This window comes from Bombus pascuorum, chromosome 6 (assembly GCF_905332965.1).
Source record: "Bombus pascuorum chromosome 6, iyBomPasc1.1, whole genome shotgun sequence".
Lineage (NCBI taxonomy): Eukaryota > Metazoa > Arthropoda > Insecta > Hymenoptera > Apidae > Bombus > Bombus pascuorum.
In genome coordinates, this window is record NC_083493.1 from 17,418,163 (window position 1) to 17,445,950 (window position 27,788).

Consider the following 27,788-nt stretch of genomic DNA (forward strand, 5'->3'; position numbering starts at 1 on the left):
TCTTCAGAGGAGATCGATAAGAGAAAATATCAGCTGTATATAACAGATATACGTGTATACGTATACGATGAAATCATATAAGTGATTATATATGTATACTTTTATGTACATATGTGCATGTATAGTATATACGAAGGTATAAGTTTATGCTCGGAGCAGCTGCCGTTCTAATTTTCACCATCTCGCGCGTAAGCAATCGTTGTGAAAGTTTTGTTGGCAATCAAATTTTCTCGTGTACCCAACGTCGTTGATAGGCTCACCCAATTAAATGCTTTATGTTCAAGTCGTCGTAAAGTTAACAAAGATCAAACAATGGAAATCGTGTTCAGAACGTAATAAGTCTTAACTTTCAAGTACGTCGGTAGCATAAAAGAATGTGTCACGTGCCTAATTTTGCAAATTAACTGTACCTTCTGTACGAGAGAAACTCTCAGAAAGTAAATATACGAAAACGTACAAAATACGTACATTGTTTTTTTATTTTCTTTGGTAGAATAAATAATAGTCATAAAGTACAAAATGCTTCGTGATGCTCGTGATGGTATATAGAATTTGAAACAATCGGTGACTCTGATCTGAAAAAGTCCACACTTGCAACTTCTATTCGAAATAAATCGGAAACTGTGCGAAACAAATACAAATCGAACAATCGATCAACATTTTTCGCCGAGTTTGAACCGAAAACTCTGAAGTTTATCAATAGCGTACAGAGCACAGGCGCACAGAGTCACATGTGTATAGAGTAAAATATATAAAAAAAGAAACTGTATACATAATGTTTCCACGAACACCTGTATAACTGTATACACAACGAGACAGCAAAGCGAGAGATATCAGTGGTGATGGAAAAAGCGAGGCGAGATTAAACGGCGAGTAATTATGACAAGGTTCACCATCCGTAGATAGCAATTACCCTCCAGAGGCGGGTAAAGCGTTTTCTTTGGAGGCGCGCGCAAGAGGAAATACACCGAGCAGCTGCAGTTGCAGGGAGAACGAAATTGCCTCGATTGCTTTTCCGTCGCAGTCAGTGTCGCTGAAATATTTTTTTTTTCTCTCCGGTCTTCTCTCCGCCACCACCTTCTCTACCATACCATACTATACTATACTATACTGTACTAAGCTTTTTCACCATTAATCGCCGCTATTTCTACGTGTTCCAGATTGTAATAAATTTATTTAATACAACAGGAGAATCTTTTTCCGAGTATCGAAAATGTAAGAAACATCATCGTCGGTATAACCTCGTAAATATCTTTTAAGGCAACGATATTTATCAATTTTAACTTTTTTCTTCAACCTCTTCTCCATAGATTTTCTCACGATGGAAAGACAAAACACGACCGAGAAACTATATCGTAAAAGTCCATTTTCTTTTAACAATGAATTATACCACGTTAAGGTGTAATTAATGTTTCCGCCATTTCTCTCCTGGCTCCAAAGATATCGAAAAGCTCTTTGCCAACGTCACGTCATGTTGATAGAAGTGCACAGTCGTAGAGTAGAAGAAGTAATCGTTTCGCTATTTTTTTCTTAATGCTGACCGTTCTTTGAACATTCATTTTTCTCTCGTCAGTCCTTTTGCCTCTCTGCTTTTCTACTCCTGGCAATGCGTAACTCCGACTATACTGCCTGGAAATCCATTTACCGAAATACGACCACGTCACATTCTGCAATAAATCTAACTAAAAGGGATGTTTTGAACAAATCCCCGCACCGCTAAAGGAAAAGGTATACGTTTCTGAGAATTTCGACTGAGAGTACGTGACCTGGAAAATATATGCCAGTTTCTTACATCGGTATATGTTTATACATAAATCGAAAGTATCGTTTGTATCATTATCATGCTTACATATGTTTTAATAAATATCTCACTTTTGGAATTTATTTTTACCAATACCTCAAATACTATCGATTCTTTGAACATATCGCTCTTCTAACAAATTATGCAGGACGTACTTAATAATTCGAACACTTGGTAACTTTCTTCTTTATTCAAACGAGACGTTAGCCAGATCATGACGATAGTGTTTAAATTAAGTCGGCAATAGAAGTTTGCAGGCAAAATGCACAGTATTTGATAGTATTTAATAAAGAGTCGCGAACTTTCGTTTGTTTTGACTATAATGTAAAATTCAAGAGTTAGGATATTGCAGTTTTTGTACACCAACGCCTGTAAATCTATAATCCGAGAGAAGCGTAGTTTCCTCTATTTACTCATTGGTAATCTTTATTGTTCCAAACAAATAGAAGAGAAACGAAGGTTAAATTACGTGTGAAAATCGAATTTTCATCAATGATTAAATTTTCTGTTTATGCGTAATCTTATTTTTACACTTTACACCTGTTATAGCGTTTCACACAACTTTGCGTATAATTAGAATAAAATTGTTTAACGTGGCCTAGAATCGTTGTGAAATAATAATAGTAACAACATTCAAGTTTCTAAGAATCTCCTCAAAAAATTACAAGAATCTATTTCGCAAATTGTACAAGCAAATAATTTTGAACACCACTGTTTCCTTAAATTCAATTTTAAGAATTCTTCGTCGTATTTTTGCTATTTTACCTTGCGCTGTGGAAACACGCAACTCATTTATAAAACGAACGATCTTGCTTTACTTACAGAGTATAAAAAACTATGGCCATTTGTTGACGAAAACGACGAGAACATTTCCAAGCTATGTAGCGTCTAGTAGAACGTCCGTAAAATTTCGGACGAAATTTAAAACGATCGTATTTCTTAATTAACGATCGCACTACGGTTTTTCAACGAAATGTCGGGCGCACTTGATGTATGAAACATCGCCAAATAACTTTTAATCCAAACCAGCGACCTTCTCGTATCGGTATCACAGGATACGAGCGATTCGGATTGTACGGAATAAAAGTATTTCATTTTAAATGTTACAGCAAAATAAAATGTGAAAGCATGATTAAGGAAAAGATCCTTTGTAACATCAATAGCGAAACTATTACTTCGTTTGGTACGTATCTGTTGACCGAATATGTTACTAAACTATATGATACGAAGCATTCTTATTTTCATTCCAGAAACACAATTTTCGTTTTGTAAGTAATTCCACACTTTTATAATTCTATACGTGTCCGGATTAGTCATCCTGATCAGTATTCGCCATATGCATAATAGCATATTAATAGCTGGATGAAGAAGTATAAAGCAAAACAGTTCGTTCTAAGCGAAATGTCCTTCCGATTACGAATTAATTACTTCTTCATCAACTACGTTGGTCTGATACAACCTATTTTAGTATTGTCACTTGTTCATTAGGGCAATTTAATACACTGGTGACCCACTATGTTTCTATGGAATGATACAATGTACATACGATAATTGTTATAAATGGATGAAATTTTAATAGTAGCTTTATTCGTTAATATTTGTTTAACGATCGAATTTTCTTGATAACAACTATACAAGAGATAACTAAACTTGTATTGTGCTAACCGATCCACTAATAATCTTAACAAAATTGTCATTAGCGAAATAGCTTGAAATTGATAAATACTCCACAGATTACTCGTTTACTGTGTTAACCATAATCATATTTCAAAAGTAATTAGACTTCATCGATAGAGAACAGTAACAATTAAATTGAACTACATCGAATAGAATTTAAAGTTGTGCAACGTAAAAATAATTTGAGATAATGGCTTTTGCTTTATTCGCGTATGTGAAAATGAATCAGTTGGAATATCGTGTATAAATCGCCAATATCCTGGAAGCCACGTGTGGCGATGTGAAAAAAAACGACAAGACGAAGCCGGGCAAATTTCAAAAGACGCCAAGCAAAGTTGGTTTAAAGGATCGAAGCGAAACGGAGCGTAACGAGCTAGAAAAGGGTTACAATGGCAAATTGGTCAAAGGCGGGGGCGGTGGAGGGATTAAATGCAAACAAAATGGAGTAGCATCGACTAAAAACTTTCGAGGAACGACAAGATCGAGATCGGATGGAGGTATCCACAAAAACAACGGCAGAGTGTCCAGAAGAAAGGAACAGCGCCGAGTCAAAGTGGAAACGCCTGGACGGGAACAATATCTGCGTCGACGAAAATTCTGCGGAGGGGCATGGCGTCGAGTTAACGTCGAGGACAGGGTAAAAAGACGTCCGGGTCTGTCGCCGGGTGTGGATATTCCAAAGAGGAACTGGGAGAAGTGGTTCGCGTTAAAGGATAAGGCAAGGATGAAGAGCAGGCGCAAAAACAATCGAGCAGGGCTAGTCGGATATCTGAGGAGAAGTAAGAAAATCGGTGTCTGCGTGAGCTGTATCGGCAGGCAAAAGGGGCTGGAAAGGGGACAAGGAAGATTGGAGCGGGAAAGGGACCGAGGAAAGAGAAGAAGAGACGGAGAGCTGTGGCGTTGTAGTCTGTGCGCCGTTGTCGAGGTGGGGGGAGGGGGGTCAGAGAGAGAGAGAGAGAGAGAGAGAGAGAGCAGTCTTTGTGAAAGGGGGTTGGAAAGTGCGGAGAACTAAGCGACCGGGTGACGGTGGGAACGGTTCGGAAGGGTGTCGTTCTGACACACTGCTCCACATTCCGCCGCCACGCCAGCAACAAGCCTACGTCGCGTTCCATCATCCCCCACCGTACGCTACCTCTCTCTTCTTTCCCTTCTTTGCCTTCACCCCTGCTCCTACATATCTGCTGTTACTACGATTCAACCGACGATTATGGATGTGTGAGTAGCCGATAAAAGCGGTGGCGTGCTAGCGGCGCTTGCAAGGGCGGTTGTATCGGGTTCGTTAGGGTGAGAAAAGCTGACTTCGTCCAAACAACGCTGCTCTCTACAACGAAGGTTACGATCGTGCAGTTCATTTACCGATTCTTTCTCCTGGTTGTTGTGCCAGTTTATCGCGTGCCGTACCCGTTTTTACAACGTTCGTTAGATATTTCTCTGGCATTGGCTAAATTTGGATTCGTGTAAAGTAATTTATTCGACGTGTCGGCGATTGGAAATTAAAAAGTAAATTATGTCAAGAATATTAGAGTTAAAATTTCATCGGTAGGCAATTTCAAAGAGACACAAAGCGGCCGACGGATAGACATCTAATTCTATTAGTACGATTTCTCTCGAAACGTACTTCGAGTAAAATACTCCTAACATCTAAGTAATTTTGCTACTTGGTAAGGATTAAGGCAGACGTATGTCGAGCAGCGTAGAACCTCTTCCAGGATTTACAGTGCCTATACAGTGCCCTCTAGTTTGAAGTAGACCAACCGAGGGAAAAGGCTAGAGACAGAAGCAACGGTTCTATCCTTATTGGGTCAACCGGTATATGCACATCGACGTTTAAGAGGCCGTAGATATCGAGGCAGCCTTGGCTACTCAAATCACAGAGGCTTACGACTCTTGGATAAACACTTTGGCTACCGCTTTTCAGCGTGCTACTCTATCGATCCTAACGTCTTCTTGCCGTCACTCTGATCGCTATCGTTCAAGAACAAGCGAAAAAACGGTAGCTTTGATCATCGATCGATAGCACGAGAACGGTGGAAATTATAATATCGATTAAATCATAACATCAAACTTCTATATTAATTTATTTGTTAATTAATCTAGCCATGTATTATGTACGATGGCAGTTTATTCCCCGAGTCATTTCGCAAGAAGGTTCGCTAATTTTTTTAATATTCAGATGCTACGGGAGAGTGTAATTAATAGTCGAGTCGCATCTAGCAGGTAGTTCAAACTATGCACAGCGTTGCAAAGTCATGATCAACATCAGGCAACTCTACGGCTAGCGGATAACAGATGTTGCTATCCTATAATGTCTCTGCTATAGAATAAGCAATTTACCCTGCATACACGTTGTCTACTCGAAGCCCTTGTCTAGCGGACCGTGATTGAAAGTCGTTTGAAACAACAGGGACAAAAGGAAACGACTTTTGTCAGAATTTTTATAGTCATCGCGGAAACTCTCTCAAACGCTGATAAAATAATAAATCTTCAATACTGTGGCGCGAGCAAATTTTCGAGGCTCCTTACTCAACGCTGAAACGCTTGATATCGATTATCGAAGTTCTAACACTTGCCACGCTACAGAACACACGTCTCTGCGAACTATTGCGTTCGCTGTTTTACATTCAACTTCCATGTTTACACGAGTGCACCATTCAAGCTGTACCGTGTATTAGCATAACTACACACGTCTTTGCACATCCTGAGTGTTGCACGATCGTTTACACTCTAGTGGTTTTCGTTCGACGAATAGCCAACCGTGAAAGCGTGCCAACTTCTCGTCGAAATCGCGCGAAATGTATTCCTCTTGCCTGGTGTCGGTGACTGTAGATCGTAGGTTATCGTAAGAACCTTGACTCGCATAACATCAAAAACACGATGCCCCATACCTTTCGTCGTTAGCTTGGCAAGACACGGCGAGTCTTACGTACAATGAAGCAAGTTTCTCGATAGCGGCACGGAGAATACAATCGGACGTTGCCTCTCTAGTTCCTAACTCTATTGTTTATCGCGTTAAGTGCATTTGCGTGTTAGAGCAATTAGCATTGTTAATGCATCGAGAAGGAGATTTAATTTGTCAACGTTAATATGTCGGGCGAAAAAAACGGCGACAAACGTCGAGGATGAAGTTCTAAGTACGTCTTGACGATTAACGTTGAAGTTTAAAGCGGCAACAATGGAAGAAGCCACTCGTTTTGCGCCATGTGCCAGACCCTTTTTAAAGCACCCTAATTAGACTAGCTTGTTTTTTATACTACTCGAAGTAATTAGAAGCTTATATAGTCGGATACCTTAAAGTCTGAAGACTTTAAAAACACAGTTTTACTCTTGCAATCGCTACTTCATTTTTCCTTCGATATTTCTATTTATCTTGCTTCGTTACTATCTCAAGGTTTGTATACGTTCGTATATACGTACTATAAGATATTCCAGACATCGCGAGCAACGTTCACGTCTCTCTACCGAGGAGACCACCGACTTCTGTTCCCCGATTCTGATTTCACGAGTATACGGGAACGAAATTCTTCACCGTAAACAGCGTTACGAATATTTCGTTTCTATCCTCGATTATTTATGTAACTAAGCGCTGTCTTATTATTTACATATTTCCAAAGTGTGTTTCGTACTAACAAAACTGGGCAGAAAGAAGGTAAGCATTTCTCACTCTTGTCCGCGTACATTATTTATTGGAACAAGTATTCGCATATTAAATTACACAAACTTTCCTCTCGAGTCGGTAAATAGTTGCGACTCGACGAACAGCTTTTACCTAGCGTCGAGAAGTTCAACTCGGCGCAATTTTGCACAGTGACGTTGAACTATGTCGTAAAAACGAAGGAAGAAAAGCATAATACGTAGGACTTTCAGTCGTTCGATAAATGGTCTGATTCTGAAAAAACCGTAACGTATCGTAATAGTTGAAGAGTCAACAACGAGTAACGCAACAAAAAAACGTAATTTTCTATCTCGACTAAATTGGTATTCTGATTCCAGTATCGTTGATTCTGATCGAACATCAAAGACGATAAGTACGAAAAAGTAATTGTTACAGCTTATAAACGAAACTCTATTTTTTGTTTTTAGAAAAACTAGCTTTTATAGCGAATCTTTTAGCAACGGAAAACTCGAAGAATAGGTAGCGTTGAATATAGCTATACTGTCATCGTATTCGATGTATCAAAATGATAAACGACCCAATATTTAAAAAATGCGAACGCTATAGAGACTGTAAATAACGTTAAGGTATCTCAACCTGATATCCTGCTGTATATTCTAAGACTTAAGCCGGAAAATTCTTCTCCGCAATAATGCTGCTTCCCATAACAATAGCAACATAAACATATTTTAACGATAAACTTGAGTAACTTCGTTCGATCTCGAATCCAACCATCCACGCGGTAAATAGAACATCAAGTACGACAGTCGACTGCGAACCTCCGAGCCAAACGGACCTCTCAGCCCTAAAAAAAAAAAAAAGGGACAGCTGACCCAGACCCGAACAGTGCGCGCGCCAACTAGACAATCTTTCGCGTAGAGAAAGTCTAAGTGGAAAAAAAAAAAAAGAGAAAAAAGTGACAGAAAGTGGAAAATTGATTAGTGACACCATCGCTATAAATAGGGAAAAAAAATAATAACAACAAAATAAATAAAAAAATAGGAGACATCGATAATGAAGCAGAAAGCAAAAAAACGGAACCCTCCGTAATCCCAACAAAAAAAACAAGTAAAAGAAAAGCAATCTCGCCAAAAACGGACAAAGAAAACAACATTAGCATAAGACTTTCCGCGCAAAAAACGCGGAAACTCAACCCACAACCAAACCTAGTGGGAAGGTCCAAAAGACTACCAGACAACCCGGAAAACACAGAAGAAGATCTCGTTCTAATCCAAAAAGAGAACAATACACAAGATCCCACCATCAAAGAAAGCAAAACCATGAAAACTACAAGAAGCCCTCCCTCACCAGTGATACCAACAAAAAACAGATTTGAAGTGTTACAAACACAGGAAACCACCATACCGCATCAACAGAATCACACTCAAACAACATCAACAAAAGAATCAACAATACAAAATGCGATCGTGGAAGCCATAAGAAAGAAGAACAATGAAATGCGAATCAAAGCAAACAGGAGGACTACGTCCACATTGGGAACACCACACACCCAAGAAAAATCAAACAACACACGAACAAACAGCCCCCTCGCCCCACCTAGGAGGCCGCCGACACCACAAAATCAACACACTCATCTGATCAAACCAAAAGAGCAACCCCCACCGACAAAGACACCGATGGAACAAGCACAACAGGTACAGCCCACCAACCACCCCACACAGGAACAACAGGACGCCCCCTCACCCACAAAAGGTAACAGGCCCCCGCCAATTAACATAACTCATCAAGACCCAAAAGACACCATTGCTCTCTTACAAGACGCGCTCAAAATCAAAAACTTTCACATTAACAGAATACACGCGAACAAACACGCTCTATACCTACATAATCTAAGCGACTACGTTAAAGCAAAAGAATTACTGATAACAACAAACACAACGTTCTACACATACACACCAAAAGCACAAAAACATCACACGTTCCTATTAAAAGGACTAGACATTAACCTTACAGAGACAGAAATACTAGAAGACTTACAAGCATTAAAAATAGACGACATACAGTTTACGAAAGTATCGCGCTTCTCGACAAGAAAGTCAAGGGAAAGTAACAGACTGCTCCCAATATACATAGTACAGGTATCCCCCAATAGCAACGTCGTGAAATTACAAAAAATAAATAGACTAAGCTACTATAAAATAACTTGGGAAAAAATAAGAAAAAATGACATTACCCAATGCCACAAATGCCAACGATTAGGCCACACAGCACAAAACTGCAACCTAATCTACCGCTGTGTAAAATGCACCGAGCCCCATGGCCCAGGCGAGTGCAAAATAAAAAAAGACGATACAATCACAAAGGATAAAATATTCTGCGTCAACTGCAAAAGCTACGGACACCCCGCGTCATACAAAGGGTGCCCCAAAATCATAGAGCTGCGACAAAAACTTTCAGAAAAAATTAAAAAAGACAAAGAAACAAAAAACAAACGACTAGAACAGATAAGCCGAAAATACACCCCAGAACTAAAGTTCTCGGACGCAGTGAAACAACAAACAAGACCAAAGCAGGAAATCGAAAACCCCCCTCACACAATAAACCCAAAACTAGATTCGCGGGCAAACCAAATCCCAATTACAACCGAGATCATCCCTCAACAAATAATATTAAACGCCTTCGAAGATTTTAAAAAATGTATCATCCAAGCACTAAATCAACAACAAATACAACTCAACGAATTAAAAAATGCAATATCATCGCACGAAGACAGGTTCAACACCATCTTCAACTCCTTAGATATCGAAGTCGACAATTAACCAAAACACACCAAACCAACAAACACAACATAAAACATCCAAATTAGATTTAAAACACCTGAAAATAATTGCAATAAATGCAAACTCTCTAATCTCAAACCAAAAAAGATACAGTATGCTAACCCTAATAAACAAAGAAACCCCCGACATCGTACTCATCTCAGAAACAAAACTGAACAAAAGACACAAAGTATCCTTCAAAAACTACTCCATAATAAGACACGACAGACCAAACGCTATCCAAGGAGGAGGAACGGCAATCCTCATAAAAAACCCCCTGAAATTCAAAGAAATCCAAAACGACAAAATAACAAATTTTAAAACCCTGGAGACGACAACCATAAAAATAAAAATAAACAAAAAGGAAAACTTACTCATCACCGCAGCCTACGCATCCTACGGAAACGAAAAAGAATTTAACGACGAATTCAATAACCTCTTCGAACTTTTACAGCTCGACAAACAAGAAAACTTCCACATAATAGCCGGCGACCTTAACGCAAAACACACAAGCTGGAAAAACCCACTAAACAATACGAGAGGAAACTTCATCAGAAACTGGCTAGACAATAAAAGCATACACTACAAAACAAACCTTTACAGCTCCGAGCTACCCTCCTACCCAAAAGGAGGCTCATACCTCGACATATGCCTAACAGATGCGCGACTAAAAATCCAAAACTTACGACCAAATAACACGCTCAAAACCCTAGACTACGACAGCGACCATAAAGCCATACTCTTACAGATAAACAAAAACACATCCGACTACCTAACACTTGAAACACAAACCGAAACCCCCAAGTACAACTACAAAAAGACAAACTGGAAAAAATTCCAAAAACTACTCGATCAGAAATGCGACCTAAATATCTACAACAACGTCAACCTAACAAACAGACAAATCGACACATACATAGACGAAATCGAAAAACACATACAAAGCGCACTCCAAAAATCCGTCCCAACCTACAAACAAAAAAACTCCTGCGATCTATATATCAACAACAAAATAAAAGAACTACAACGAGACAAAAGCTACATACTCTCCAAAATAAACAATATAAAACACAACTACTCTTACGACAAAAGAGAGGAATTAGAATACCTAAAATACCTACTACACAAAATAAAATTACAACAGAAACAAGAATTCGCAAACTCTATAAACCTCTACTGGTCAAACAAAATAAAAAATATCTCCAAAAACGACTCAGCCAACATGTTCCCACAAATAAATCAAATCTTCAGACCGAAAGAACAAAACCCCAGCACTCCGCTCAAATTGCCCCCAGAGAAAGCTCCCCTCATCCAAGAAGCAGGTATAGAGATACACAACACCAGCAAAGACACCGAGAATAACTTCATAATAACTAAAACAACAGAAAAACTAGACATCATAGGCACCCACTTCTCCAAAACACATACCCAAAACGAACACATGGGCCGAGAAGAATTAAACAGAATCATCATCGCAGAAACGAACAAACTCAAAAAAGAAATAGAACAAGACATAACGTTAAACAAAACAGTCTGCACGTTCTCAAACGAAAACACCTCAGACAATCCCAAACAACCAGAAACAGAAATAAATTACTTTACAAATTATAACCAACTAAACAAAATCTTCGCCAAGCTAAATAATAAAAAATCCTCCGGCTTCGACGGCATCCCGAACATCTCACTTAAGCACCTACCAAACAAAATAAAATGGTACTACACAGTAATATTCAACAATGCGCTAAACAACGCATACTTCCCGAAAAAGTGGAAAAAAGCCAAAATAATAGCAATCACAAAAAAAAATAAAGACGGCTCATCACTCACAAACCTACGACCAATAAGTCTCCTCCCCAACATAAGCAAAGTATTTGAAGTAGTCATCAATAACCCCCTAACTACATTCTGCAAAAAAAAAAACATTATACCAGAAAACCAATTTGGCTTCCGACACAAACACTCCACACTACACGCGACAAACAAACTCACGTCAGACATCTGCTGGGCACTAAACGCAAAACAACGAGTAGCCGCCTGCTTAATAGATCTCGAAAAAGCCTTCGACACAGTCTGGACCACAGGCCTCATTTATAAATTAATAAAAAAAAACTTCCCGAGATACTTAATCAAAATAATATGGGACATGATTACAAACAGAACATTCCTAATGACCGAGGGCTCCCATACATCGAACAAAGAATTCACCATAAAAAACGGACTCCAACAAGGAACTGTAAACTCCCCGCTACTCTTCAACATATACAACAGTGACATATTAAACCTGTTCGACATGAACAAATCTACCCACAAACGCTCCATAGCCTTCGCAGACGACCTAATCATCTACGTAACAGGCCGCAAAACTAAAACAATAAACACAGACCTCCAAGAACTATTCGACAAAATCAATGATTACTACCACACATGGAAACTAAGAATTAACGCAAACAAATGCGAAAGCATACTGTTCAAACCCAAAACCAGCGAAATCGGCTCAGCAGAAAGAAAACACTGCAAAAATTTCCAATTAAAAGAAAAGTCATCCGAAGAGACAATCATACCACACAAAAACTGCGTAAAGTACCTAGGCATAAACATAGATGACAAACTAAATTACAAACAACACATAGAAACCCAACTCGCCAAGGCCAATAAAGCATTCTGGAGAGCAAAGAGACTATTTTACTCGAAACAGCTCAAGAATAATGTAAAAACATTATGCTACCAAGCTCTAATTAGACCAATTATAACATACGGTTGCCCAATCTGGTACAACATACCAGCATCGCTAATGGAGAGAATCCGCGTTTTCGAAAGAAAATGCATTAGAGCTTGCCAAAATGCGTACAGATCCGAACAGAGCGGATACAAAAAATATATAAAAAACAAAAAAATCTACGACCTAGCCAACATTCACCGCATTGACTGTCACATACTAAAACTAGCAAGAAATCATTTCGCACAAGCGTCAAAAATAAAAGAAAACAGCCTAATCTTCAGCGGCTTATACCCAAACGTACAATATTACAAAAACACAATGAAAACAGGCTACATCCCCCCAGAAGCGTTCCTATACCTAGACGAAAAAAATTACCTCCAAGACCAAAACAATATCCCGATAATTTTCCACATAAAAAGAAAAATAGGGATAAAAACGATACTCTACGAGGAAAACCTAAACGGACTGACTGCAGACACCAGGTGGAGGTACAACATGGCCCTCCCCCAAAAAGACACTAAAGACAAACACAGAAAAAACACAAAAAAATATTGGTGGATTCCAAACCCATAAGAAAATATAAGTGAAAACTACCAATTTGACAAAAAAAAAAAAAAAAAAAAAAAAAAAAACCATTCTACCACCGTATAACCTAGATGTAAATACTGTAAATATGTAAATACTATAAACAATTGTAAATAATATAATTTAACACCCCCCTCCCCTTCCCACTCATCCCCCCCCCAAAATCCCACAACGCATAAAAGTAATACACCGAGGAGTCCTGTTTTGCGGCCAAGTTTCAGGACAAAATACAACACACACAAGAATACACAAAAATCACGCACCAATGCGACTTAAACCCAAAAAAAAACAAAAAAATAAACGCAAAAACCTAAAACCCACGACACATATTAGACCATGGCTACGTCGTACCGACGCGTATCGGTACTTTTGCCTAATCCACCCTACAACCGAAATTCATTGTTTATTGTGAATAACATACACATGTAATACTCATCTTCTTGGACAATAAACGTTATAAAAAAAAAAAAAAAAAAAACATCAAGTACGACAATCGGAATAAAATTCTACGATAGCCGGTTGCCTTCTCAATTCGCCTCCGCTTTAACATCACTTTCACCCAAGAAAACTACGCTTCTGCTTCTACCCAAGTTGTTCCGAATTTTCCCAGTCGATCTGCACCGCCATACACTTCTACGTACTTCCATAACGCTGAACGCTCACGATTTCTAGTCGTTTCCTCGGGCTTTCCTCGAACCTTTCCTCCAAGCTTTCCTCGAGCTTCCTCGCCTCGTGCTTTTTCCGCGGCACTGGTTAAGTTCTAGGTCGATTCAAATGCCCCAGGAGCGTCTCGGTTTGCAGAGCGAAGAAAAAGGCGCATAAGGACGTCGACGGGTTGCTTACAGATCTGTTCGTATAACTAAATAAGCTTCGTAAGAACGAAGGCGACTAGTGTCGAGGCTGAATCCACTTACTCGTTCGTTGGCGGATTGTTGGACAGGTCGTTAGAGGAGCAACGTGTCGCCCGTGGGCCTAATTATAAAAGGGATCTTTTCGCTTCTCTCTTTGTCAGCCTATTTCCGACGCTCTGTTGCTTCCCCTTTGCAACTTCGACGACCATGTTCGCGAAGAGAACGAGAGGGTAGGGGAAACCAGGGGATCAGTCCCATAGCGGAAACTCCACTGGCTAGCTGCAAACGTTCTTGTCTATCGTTTCTGACCGATTATGATGTATCGATATCCGCGCGGCCGGCGTTCATCTAATCCACCGTTCAACGCTGATACCCGTGCCTTTGCATGAAAATGGGGCTAATACCGGCAACTACGTTCGTACGCGCTGATAGAACGTTTCACAAATGACGTGGTTTAGCAGAGAGTTTTATGTATGAGAGGATTGCCGATCGGAATATCGGTGTTAACGTTGAAACATACATGAGATTTCCTCTCTGGGATCAACGTAGAGAAATAGTATATAATACGACGTAATTAAATTGCGGATGTTAGCATAAATTCGTCTTTTTACGAATATAATTCAAGTAGAACATAAACGGAAGGTATCGCTTTTTAAATAAAGAAATATTCGATCAGTTTTGCTAGTCTGTCTCTTAATTTTGAATAAATGACAGGGCGAAATTAGATCGAAGAATTCGAAATGGTAGTACGTTAAGATCACCGATTTACTCTAAGTCCGATTAATGCGATATCTAGCGAACTAAATCTACAGTTTTACTCGAGGTGCAATTAAATATTTAACTGGCTTTGTCGTCGTGCCTCTGTCTAAGCTTCTTTAGCATTTGCATGAAATTGCCTGAGAATCGCTTTGATCGCCAGTAGCCCAAAGGAGAAAATACACGACCGACTAGTTCGCATTTAATGGAAACGGATAAGGATTAATGACAATTTCAAGGACTGAAGCTACTATTTAGTTAGTCGGTGACATTGCAAATCTAGGTAGTTAAAATCGTAGATTATACTTCACCGTAAAGCTATACCGATTGAAACAGTTCAATTACGAAATTGTCTATTCACGGCCCACCGTTCCAACTAATTTATTACCGAATTTCACGTATACGGAAAAGCAATGGAAATGAACTGAAATCGAGGAAGGAATAAAAAATATAACGGAGCAAAAAGGCCAGTGGGGTATTTGACGTGAAACGAATTCTACGATTCTACCGAGATAGTAGGTTTACAATCGAGAGTCGATCTTGAGATATCTTTCGGGGTGATAAGAAATTCAAATTCTAATACTCGGTGAATTTTCTTCACCACCGATCCATCTGCGCCAGAGAAATGTTTCATTCATCAAACGGCATACGTAAGACCGTGACTTCGACTTTTCCAGGTCAAAGAGTGTCAATTATTTTACGATCTGAATAATAGCTTTTCGAAATTAAACGCTGCTCTTACGTGAACTATATTTGCTCCAAGTTTGCCTTCTGAAGTTAAATCGTCTCTAGAAAACGATTTCTTCCAACCTATACAACAGTGAAAAATCTTACACTACAAACGTCTAGAACACGTATCTAGACTAGATAAGTTGCAATCAAATTTCGAAACCCACAGCACTCGCGTAGCAGAGCGCGGCAAAGGTTTCTTCCGTTGGAAGTTGAGGACAGACGACTTCCTCTTAGGCGATCCAGTATATACTGGATAGCTGCTGAAGTTCGTTCGCTAGAGATCCGCGAAACTTTCTGGCAATGATCCCCAAGCAGTTTGGCTTATTTACAAACCGCTAAACGGGAGAAGTAAATATGTGGGAGAGAAGATCGGAGAGCAGAGACGTTCGCGAGGAAATATCGCCGTGCCACCGGAATAAATATACGAGCTAGCACGCAAGCGCCGCGCGTGATTGGTGCGGTGAACTTCCGCTGGAAAGCGGAAAACTTACGGTTTATGCACATACGGCACCGCCGACCTTTCGCGAATCCCACCCGAGAAGAAAGACCTTGCGGAAATACGACACGCTGGCTCCTGTTATCGGAGTGCGGAATGGATTTAAACGCGAGCCGGCGTGGGTTGAAAAATGGGTTTAAACGTGAGCCGGCGTGGGTTGAAAAATGGATTTAAACGCGACCCGGTGTGGGTTTAAAAATGGATTTAAATGTGAGTCGGCGAGGCTTGAAAAATGTGGCCAAACTTTAAGGCCAGAAACCACGATAGAGCGAACGACGGAGCTCTTTGAAAAATTTTAATGCGATTGAAAGTTAGGAAATATCGAGACCAGAAGCACCTGCGTACCTTGCTTTCTTCGAACTTTTGTAACTTTTCATGACGCGCTACCGATGATAAGACGATCACGAACAAGGCCATGCGATAAATCGAAATCCTCAAATTACATTTTTTTCTGTCTTTTCTTTCAAAAGCCACTGATTATCAAGAGTTGATATTACGATATGCATATGCTATATGTAAGTGTCCGAACACTTTGGGCAATTTGTAGCAACGATAATTTGAATTTGACCAAAGCGTGCAAGTTATCTGTGAATAATATACGAGCTTTTTGCGGAATAGCAACAATAAATTTTGCTATAACTCTATGGATATTGCGTACGTATTAAAAGTGTATATTACGTATTACAAATTGTACCAACCATGCGGATTTTGCTCTTCTGGATTCGTTGGTTTTCTACCATCATATTTACATGTATACATTTACACGTAAATTACCTCCGAAGATAAATATCGCGCTAACAAGCAATAATATTAAATTACGGGACTGTGAGCCGAGCGATTTCGACACATCCCCGACTTCCCAAATTGCTGAAAATGGACTGACCGAGCTATAAGCTGGTGGACTAGCGATCGTAAATCACCATTAAAAGGCACGTAACGTTAGCTGACGTTACGAATGGCGGCAATTTCAATATGAAACGACTCTATAAAGGAACCTTGAAAAGTACGACTAAATCTTCGTTCTTTTACGTTTCCCCGCGGTACAAATTTGGGAAAGTTCGGCGTGAGAACGAGATGATGAAGGTGCCGTAGCGTTCTCTAACCGAATCCCACGAGGATTTCTGCCTTCGCGTCAGATTATTAATCATTTCGACGCTGCCAGGGGCCAGCACCCAAAGGAACGCGTTTAGAACTTTCGAGAATGAAATTTATACCGTCGTCCAGAATAACGTATAGGGAATGAGTTAATACGGATCGTGATGTTCATCTTGTCGCATCAACGACGAGAGTTTTCCTTTCGTATCGTGCACCTGTCAGACGTTCACAACGTCGTACGTTGCTTCTACTTTGCTGGGAATGAGAAGATGCTGCAAAAATACGCGCTATATGACATTTCATAATTACAGTGAGAAACATAATCGAGCTAATAACGATAGATTTTATACGAGCAATAAGGAATACGAAAGAATTCATTGTATGACACAGCATTGTACAAACTTGTCGCAGAAACCATGGCGCGTAATCGATTACTTGTTATGATCACTAAATTTGACGTTTGTGCATTTGTGATAAATTGTAGAATATCGCATAAATAATTTGAACGAAACGGAATACACACAATGAAAAGGAATATATAAAATACCTAAAACAGAATACTCGGTCAGCAAAATATTTTGTTCGCCGTTGAAAGTAATGCTCGTTTAACTAATGTATCGTACGAAGAACCAGTTCGATCTTGTTTCGTACTTTTGTCATAACCTGTTAATAAAGTTTGATAAAGCGTAGCGAGAAAACTGAAACATCCTAAATATTACGTAGATGATTCTTATAATCAAATTAATACATGATCGAATTCGCTATCGATCCTATAGAATGCTACAGAATGACAAGCGGATAATACCGATAGTTGTTTGTAAAAACTGACATTGTTTCACGATACATTACATATGTCCATCGCAATCTGATCGTCGACAATAACTCGAACTGAAATTCGTTACCAAGGACTAAGTCGTCGAAGCTTGGTTACTTCGAAACGATTTTGATCGAACGGTTATCGATTAAAGGTTAATCTACTGACACTCGAGTGCTTCGGTGAATGTTAAACGACCAGTATTTTCTTAACGCGATCTTCCTGGATGCGTAGCTATGCTCGTCGAATAGTTCGAATTTGTCAATAAAGGAATAATTTCTATACGCTATAAGTACCCTGCGGCATATTTTATTTTACATACGGAGTTAAAGATGTCGTACTTAATCTTGCTATCTTCTATGATTATACATGACATGATACATAAACAACAAAGTTTTCACAGACCAATCATAAATCTTAATTACTCTCTAAAACTTTCATAGTACCTTACGATGTAATTTTATCAATGATATAAACTTGAAACAATTAAAATACAGGGACATTAAAGTAACATTAACTAGAAACGTAGGAACGAAGGGAAATTAATCTAAATTTTGCATCACCGTATCACAATACCTGCACTTTGCTGTTTCTTCGTGTTTCTATCTAATTCGACTTTGCCTTTCGCGATAAAATATAATACGGTTGTTTTATCGCGATTGTTTTATCGAGCTCAGCCATAAATAAACTTCTGCTGTAGGTAGAAGAAGCTTATTTTCTTGAAAAACAACGCGTAACTCGTTTCAATAATATATCTTCGTGTATTTTGCTTGTACGCTCGCCATTTACCAGTTAGCGATTCGAAGCTAATAAATATCGCGCTTAAAATATCATTTTTAACTGACAGACGTGAGAAGCTGACAGCTAAAAAAACATGTGACACGTACGATAGTAATATAATAAGAGAATGTGAAATTGGTTCTCAAGGTTTGTAAAACTTGATCTTTACATGCAAGGAAGTTAAAGTTGCTGTTTCAATTCTTAGATTCAGTTAAAAGAATTTGGTGGAACCGAACGCTATTAACACGCGAAATATACAGAGCGTTGAAAAAAGAGTCTGATTCTATACATTCTATACAGACAACGAAGAAAGATCATGTAAAAAATTTCTTTCGTGACTTATTTTTTAAACTATAGGTAATTTAATGTTACAGTATTCTATATTTGTCTGTCGTAAGATCGTTTCGCGTGATGCGATAATGCAGTGCAACATGTGACAAACCTCACGGAACAAAAAATATTGGAGTTTCAGTGATCAATTTGATCACGACCATAATACCTATGCTGAACATCGCTGTTGGAGAGTATCACTTTTTTCGAACGTTGCAAAACACGTTAAACGGAAAACGCTTTGCAAAAACTTGACAACTACGACTGCTCGTTAACACATTTTTTGCATCAAAATCAGCTAATTTTTATGCACGATAAATTTTTATACAAATGTGGACGTCTTACAAAGAGTAACGAAAAATTTACTCTCTATCTTTTGATCCTTTCAACGAAGTCTAACGATGATCCCTCCATCGTTTAAAAAAAGATTTATATAAAAACAACAACAAGCGCAACGCAACCGCTTCGGACAATAAATACCCTTTCCACCTATCATGTAATATTACATAATGATAAAATATTTAATTCCACTTTATGCCCTGTTTTATTAACCTTTTACTTAAAAATTTGCTGCGGTAAACTTTCACGCGTGACAGCTTTTAGCAGTTAACTTGAATCTTTAACACGTGTTAGTAAACACGAAAGAAACAAAGCAATAGTCATTCATCGCACAACTTAACAACATCGTTAAATCCGAGTACCAGTTCTTTACTTTTTTATATGAGTATATTTAAGTAATTACAGTATAACGCTGTGTAATTCACGTGTTAAAGTCAAATCAGCCAAAAGGCCATAGAATCGTGTGGATGGCATAAAAGAATGCAAGCATGAGCTAATACAATGAGGGAGACGACAGGTTAAGCCGACAAGGCACGCAGAACTGAAAAACATTTTTCCTCTTGGTGAAATCTCGCTCGTAAGCCTCTCGAGCGCTCTTTTCAGTTAATGCCTGTGCACGCTCGGTCGAAAGAGGAGCGGGGGCAGGAGAGGAGCGCGTGTTTCTACGAATCAATATCGAACGTTATGGATGTGTTTCCAGCCTCTTGGTAATGCGATGTAAAAATCTTGACGTCTAACAGCTGCATAATCGAACGCGCGCACCAACCGATGAAACTCGAGTTCTACCAACCCTGAAACCCTAAAAGCCGAGCTTGTTCCATCTTTGCACGTAAAACTGCGTTTTTTAGAACTCTCCCTTTATCTCTCTCGTCGATGGATATATCTTTAATTTGGTTGTTTAAGAATGAACGAAGATGTTCGGAATTTTGGGTGACCCTCGTTTTGCAGGACGGATGGCACATCCGCTATTTTCTGGAAACTTGGAAATCCCCACGTCGCAAGTTGTACGATTTACAGGCCGAGAGGCTAAGTAGCATCGTAGGTGCTCGACGGGTCCGCTCTAAGCTGAACCACGTGTCCTTAACACCCGATGAGAACGCGACAATAGACCAAGGACGAGGGCGCCAACCGGACGTTACGCTACGCATCCTCGACCATGTACGCACAAGGCGCGCCACATGAGAGACGCCCACGACAGGTCGTCAGTTACAGGATTGGACAGAAACAGATTCCCACTTCATAGGAAACGTTGACTAAAACACACCCCCTAGACTGACAGTTAGGATACAAGCACCAGGCGTTTCAAGAGACAAGAGACTCGTCACGCACTCGCCTAAGTTCAACTCCGTTACGTACAGTTTATAATTTTCCGTTTATACTAAACAGGTTAAACAAACTTACTGAACACAAGCTTAATAGATATCTTCGATCTACCTCCACCTTGAGCGTTAACATTGTTCAAGGTTCGCGACCACAACCAAACAGTTGCAACTTAACCGATCATCACCTAGTTGATAGAAGATCAGATTTTGTTCGAGCTTACGAGAAAACTTAAATTATATTTAGGAAAATTATTAAGTCGAAAGGCAGTCCTATTCCACTGTGATATTGTGGATTTTCGTGTTGTAAAAGACACGACAAGGTTACTACAGGACATCGACTGAGAAATTTTACAGCATCAGCCATATTCCCCAGATTGCCTCGTTAGACTATTACTAGTCCAGGTCACTAAAACGTCCATCGTTAGGAAAAATCTGGTAAAACAGAGAGAACAGAAACGCGTGAAAGAATTTTCAAACGAAAGGGTTAGAATGAAGTCGTAAAAGGAGCTGAAGGTTACGTTTTGTCATAACCGAAGGTACAAAACTACATGCTTGAAAATGGTACGAACTTGGCGAACATCTTGTACGTTATATCCTTGTCCTTAACAGTATCATTCAAAAGATCCTCATCCTTGCGAAGCAATGGTCATCTTTAATGCGATTATTTTCTTCGATAATGTCTTCGGTTCTGTCGTAGAGTTGACAGATGTCAAGAGGTTTGATTCGACGATCGATCGTTCTATGACGAAGAATAATTTCTACGCTAACCCGTTCTACCCGATGAATCAGCTTCACATCGAGAAGAGACGCTTGTATCATCGAATCGTAGAGCGTAATTAAATATGCAAGTAGGTTGCTAAGATACGAATGAATAAGCTAAGAAGAAACGAAACTTTTTTCACTTGTTTGTTTCGTGTCTTCGTTTGTTTCCTTTCCTTTTTTTAGGTATTTGTCAGAGAAAACACATACCATGACCATGTACAGATCGCAATGAATCTTATTGCCGGCGTAAATAAACGAGAAACCGCCATTGGTCAGTGTAAACCTTAAAATGGAAAAATACGTAGTGTCCCGGCTAGTTTTACAGGGAGCTTTCCGCCTTTCAGATGAAAATAACTCACAATCGCGAGCATCGCTGCGGGTGGATACCCCTGAAATCTGGCCCCTTCAAGGGGATATTTCAGCCAGAACATGCCGATAAATCGGATGACTTATTATCGGCTGTAATCTCCTAGCCGAACGAAGAAATGTGCGAGCTTCGACCTTCGAAAATACATTCTTTACCAGCGAGCCAACCCATTGTTGCATTTAACGCTTCTTTACACGCTCTTTTGTCGTTTATCTAGCGTAATGTGTAGCACACAAAAATCATCGGAAGGGAAGCTTCTGTGTTACACGCGGTTCCGTCCGTTTCTTCGATCGTCGATCACCACGTTCGAACGGTGTCGAGGAAACGCCGGTGGGATGAAAATATTAGACGACTTTTCAGATTGCATCGCGTAAAATGTGCGATGAAAAGCACAAAAGAAAAATCTGTGCGAGTTACTATTCCCAGGTAAAATATTTCTAAACAAAAACCTCGTGAATTTAGGAGTGTAGATAGAGTGGTCGCTAAAGCGCATAGAGAAAAATCTGGCATGCGCCACCGTTTGAATAGAATGCTTAAAAACAGCGTTTCGTGAATTTAGAAATAAACGATGTCCAGTAAAAGGGACGAATTCTGTACTCATTTACATCCGAGTGTAGTTTCCGTTGCTTTATTCGTCATACGAGAGGAAAAGATACAAAGATTAATTATACTGCATGCTCTCTTACATCACACTTTTGCATACCTGGTTACCAGATCTCTCTTTAATTCTGACTCTTTACCAGTTAGTTTTATACGAGCGTTTCGCTAAATTGCAAGATATTTCAAGACTTGTTTTATTGCCACTCGTATACTTAACGCGTGGCGATGCGGCTAATGCACGTCCCAGACATCGTAGATTCTTGCTTCAGGAAATATTAAAAACTGGAATAAGCATTTTTTCGATATAAAAGTTGGATGAGAATGGAATACGGAAGAGCTATTTCCTGTTTCCTGTGACGGTGCATTTTTAGCAACTCTTTACGATCGCAACGCGATATTTTTATTATAAGATTTCAACGTGTAAAGATTCTTGTAACACGCCATGTTCGGGTTTGAACACGCGTTCCCTAGAATTAATAACCTAAAGAACATTTTCGTATTCTTGTACAGAAGAAATACTTTCCAGCCGATTAACCTGTTCCTTGTTCCTTGCGTCTGTGCTCGATATTCCGTATCTACTGCCGCCTGTAACCTCGGTTTCCGTCACGAATACAGCCAGACCACGTTTCATGACGCGTGTTTTATCGACAATCGTTTGCTCTACTGATATCACGATCAGTTAATTTGTAGAAACTGTTTAAAAGCTAATCAGAGTGGCGTCGACGAGTAATTGTCAAGAAGTCGTTACGATACGATACGACATTTCTGATCTCGCATTGATAATATATTATCTTTGTTGGAATACAACGATATTACACGCATAGGCACGAATACTCTTACACAGACACCCACACAGGCATTTGAACAGGACACCTACACAGGTCATACTCATTACCATATAGAGAGTGGAGTTCAAAATATTTAAGGGATCATGGGTCACTACCTACGTCCAGTCTGAGAGTAACTGGCCAACTGTCACCAATCTGCATACGCTGTTAATTATATCACTCGCTTATACACATTTGGTTCTGTAGTTCTGTTTAATAAATATCACTGAATATTATTTTAACATAAACATCGTGTCTTCCACAGATTATTAATCTTAATTTTAATATTAAATTCTAACAATCTTGCACGGTTGAAATTTAAATTTTCATATTATGTATACGTATATATATTGTTCAGATATGTATAATTTTCCGTGCTGGACTGGGTTAAATGCGTATTAGAGTTACTAGTATGTGAGTATTAGTGTGTGGATACATGTGTGTAAGCGTCCAGACCTTAGTTAGGACAAAAGACGATCGGCAGTGGTTTAGAAACATCTGAGAGAGTCGGTTAGTAGTCGAGTGTAGAGAAGTGTGAGAAATCCTTCTTGTAATAAATATATTATTATTTTAATATTACACCCCAGTGTATATTCAATGTTCCTTCAACATTATTTCGGCACCAAAGATCCACAATTCTTAACATATATAAATTTGCGTATTATCAGTTACGTTATCACATTTTTCGTTCGTCTCTGAAAATCCAACTATGTGCAAATAATTTTCTTAGCGCTCGAACTTCGTGAAAGAGTAATTTTTAAAATAACTTGTGAATTCGGGACCTGTAAGAAATGAATCAGTCTTTAATCATATACGAGAAATTACCGTATTTATCATGTGTACTAAGTTTTCTTCAATTGTTTCAGACTTAACTCTCACTGCAACGAATAATCCAAGCGATCCATCTTCCTGCTAAACGTAAATTATGCTCCAAGCATCGACCGTGATGTGTCCAAAATTCCAACCACGTTTCTAAGAATACACTCCGAGCGAAGAATCGAGCCAGTCGTGGAAACGAATAAGACTTTGACAGAAATAAAGAAAGCATCCGATCTACTTCAAAGTTGTTAGCGAAAAGATTACGCGAAACGATTTGTACCGACAAATAGAGACGAAATAAAGAGCATGCGTTTATCAATCACAGCGGAAAAAGGGGGAAACGCGGTTTCCTGGTGACAGTGAAATCAGACATCGATTCAAATGGCAGGACGTAACAATGTGAAGCGAGACTGATTTCGTTATACCGACTACACTGACACCGGGTCTGCTAACCTTGATTATGATTGACAAGGCGATATATTACACGCGTTTGAACGCCACTTTCGATGTAACGAGCTGTACGCAAGTTCTCTAACGGCCAGAGACGCGAAACATTATATTTCGGATGTAATTTCGGACATGTCCGTTTCACCGACTATGCGGAAAAATGGTAGCGAAGGTGAAAATTTAAGTGTTGCCACGTCCGTGTTCGCTTAAGTGCCCGTCAATCGATGATTAATTTAGTACGGTCGCGGTCGAAATATGGAGTATTTAAAAAATAGAGCGTGAAATTCTTTTCATTAACGTTTGATTGACGAGAAACGAACTTGAAAGGTTCGTAGCTTGGTCATACACGTACGTTTAAAATCGAACATGTTTAACGTTGAAATTTTCGCGAATAAAATTCAATTTTTGCATTAAGCTTAACGCTCTATGACGATTGAACGTTATATTTAACGTTGACACAGGATAACTAAAAACCTGACGGTATACTTTCACCTGAAACAACCTAAAGCAGAATTTCGAACAAAAATTGGGAAAATGCAGAATTCTATTTAGAAAATACATACACAGACCAATGAATATCTACGTCGTATCTATATTTACGTGTATTTACTGCGATAGATTTATATATTATGTATATGCGTCGATTCCTGTATAAATATACGTATAATGTAAGAAGAGCAGAAGCCAAGATGGAGATATGGTTCGAGATGGAGGAAATAGCTTTGAAAGCGAGTCTCGATAAGCTCGGCGTACCACCTCTAATTGAGGTTCACTTTGGATTTCCACTTTACAAGGTGGGAACCGAGCCACTACGGCGGAACTGAAAACGGGGTCGTACGATTTCTGTCTCTTTCGGTATCGAAAGTTTTCTGGCACAGAGGAGGGGAGCATTAGTTTTGAATAAAAACTACAAGAAGCTTAATTTGCGACGAAACGAATCGACGATCGAAAAAAGCTACGATTATACGATCGCATCTTTGTCTCGACTTTCGATCGCACGTAAGATCGTAATTTATTCTTGAAAAATGAATTCTTCGTTGAATCAAGTTTTTTCTAGTTTAGAGTTTCGTAATTGTTGCTTATGAATCAGCAAAAGCGCAGTCTTATCTTCTACCGTTTAACAAAATATTCTTTGCCAAAAATTTGTTGCGGGTAGTTCGCGAACACATCGATATATCGTTTAGCTACGTGTGCACGAAATTTGTAACGACTATGTGTAAATTATTTTACGATGGGTGGTTAACGATTAATGATAATGTTTTAGTAAATACATACGATAATAATGATGATTAACAATAATAGCTAATAACGGTTATAATTAATCGAGCGTTATAATTAACTATGATTAATACAGAGAGCCTTTTGTAAATTAATATCGTTGACACAGAAAATACTACAAAATTTAGATTGTTCGTATCACTTTGCTTTACTTTCACTAAAACTTGTATTAGCGATACTCTTAATAAAAATAAGTAATTACGGTAATTGTTTGTATTATACGGTTAAATTATCGGTGTCGTTCTAAAATTATCGAGTTCGACTGTTTTTCCTCGATATACGTACCGTGTACATGCACTCTCGATAACAAACAACGATTCTAAAACTCGTCAGAAACAAAATGAGATACCAGAATTTAATTCCAACAGCCGTAAGCGTATAACCTGCGGCTCTACTACGAACATTTGAGAATATTCGAGTGCGCAAAGTATTTGCATACAGAAACACCGATACACAATGCAAATTATTACGAGCTGGTCGCATAACGGAATACGCGTGTTCCTGCGATCGATCGCTTCGATTAAATCGGATTGTAACGTACATTTTCCAGCCGTTAACTAGACGTTGCGTTGGAAGGAACAGTGAAACGCCTTTCGTAAGGCAATTTCTGCAAATTAATTTCGTAAACTGACAAAACCGAACATAAAGTAGTAGAAACTACGAAAATCGAATCTACCGTTCATCGACCAGGCTGTATCGACTATATTTGATATTATACAAATTAATTAAGAGGAAGAGTAGAAGAAAGCAACTTAAAGAGCGATATGTCGTCGATAGCGATACTACGTTTCAAGAATCACCAGCAGTCAGTTTTCATATCCTCGTCGCGTTATTTTAAAATTGTCACGTAGCGGAAAAGAAAATTTCAGCATGCTATCGAACGTTCTTAACTCTTTACATCGCGTGTATTCTCCGTTAGACGAAGAAAATTCTCAACTGTAGGAAATTACGACGTCGAACGATCGAATGGCGAATCGAACGATAACGGAAGATGGGAGGAAATCAACGGATACGGAACTTACCTTGAGGTAGGACGGTGAGCAAGAGGACTGAGACTATTTGGAGACCGGCGCTGACCGTACAAAGCTTTATTCGCATCTGTGGCAGACCTCTCGTCTGGTTCGCCATGGCGAATGAATTTTGCAGACTCGGCCAGCTCGACATTTCCTATTCGCAAGAGTCGGCCACCCGGAATCCGACGAACGCTCCCTTCCTTTCGTTCTTCAGCCGCTGTTCCGTCGTCCGTCCGTTCTCCACTGGTGCGCGCACTACACTATAATATTTTTCGTGTCACTTTTACGAACTGCGATCACCGTCTCGAACGTCGCCCGGGAACTCTTCGTCGCGAACTGTCTTCCTGATTCTGATCATCCTGTCGACAGGCGAACGATCGAACCGCGAGTCGTACGTTAATCGTCACAACGATGCACCCGAAACGATGCCGCCTGACTTTGCCGTCATAACCAATCGTTGTCCCCGACACTTTTCCTTTGTACAACCACCCGCCACACGCGTACTCGCTCAAACTTTTTGTTGGTCGCTACTGCCGCTGCTGCCTATCGACACCACGGTTTTACATCCGCGTCGAACCTCTCCACGCGCCGAGCATGCTCGCTTTAAGCACCTGAAAATAATTGTGCCATCGTATCAATGTGACCAACTAAACGACTCTATTTTCTCCTATCTCTCGTCTTTAAGCGACATTCTGCAAGTTTTTCTACGTCGAAAATAATAAATTGCCATTCTTTTTCGCTCGGTACGACGGAAACCTTTTGTTCCATTTGTTTACAAGAAGAACAAACGTTTCATGCTGAGACAATACAGAACATCGCGTACCGTCAAGCACGAACGGCAGATCATTTTTAATTATTACGATCTAGTCATAGGTGTCCTAAAATGGTCTGAGATAAATCGATCAATCACATTTATCACGTAAGGTAAAGAACATAGATTAAACTT

The 27,788-nt window shown here is 39.4% G+C and overlaps 1 protein-coding gene across 4 annotated transcripts in view; it reads right to left on the bottom strand.

Moving 5' to 3' along the window:
- LOC132908416 (neuronal acetylcholine receptor subunit alpha-7) overlaps positions 1 to 27,788 on the bottom strand; it is a 285,011-nt gene that overhangs the window by 253,800 nt on the left and 3,423 nt on the right. For all 4 annotated transcript variants that reach the window (XM_060962442.1, XM_060962441.1, XM_060962443.1 and 1 more), the window contains exon 2: positions 26,852 to 27,453. In XM_060962442.1, the coding sequence (XP_060818425.1) occupies positions 26,852 to 26,993 (142 nt within the window). In that variant the 5' untranslated portion in view covers positions 26,994 to 27,453. The remainder of the gene's footprint in view (positions 1 to 26,851; positions 27,454 to 27,788) is intronic.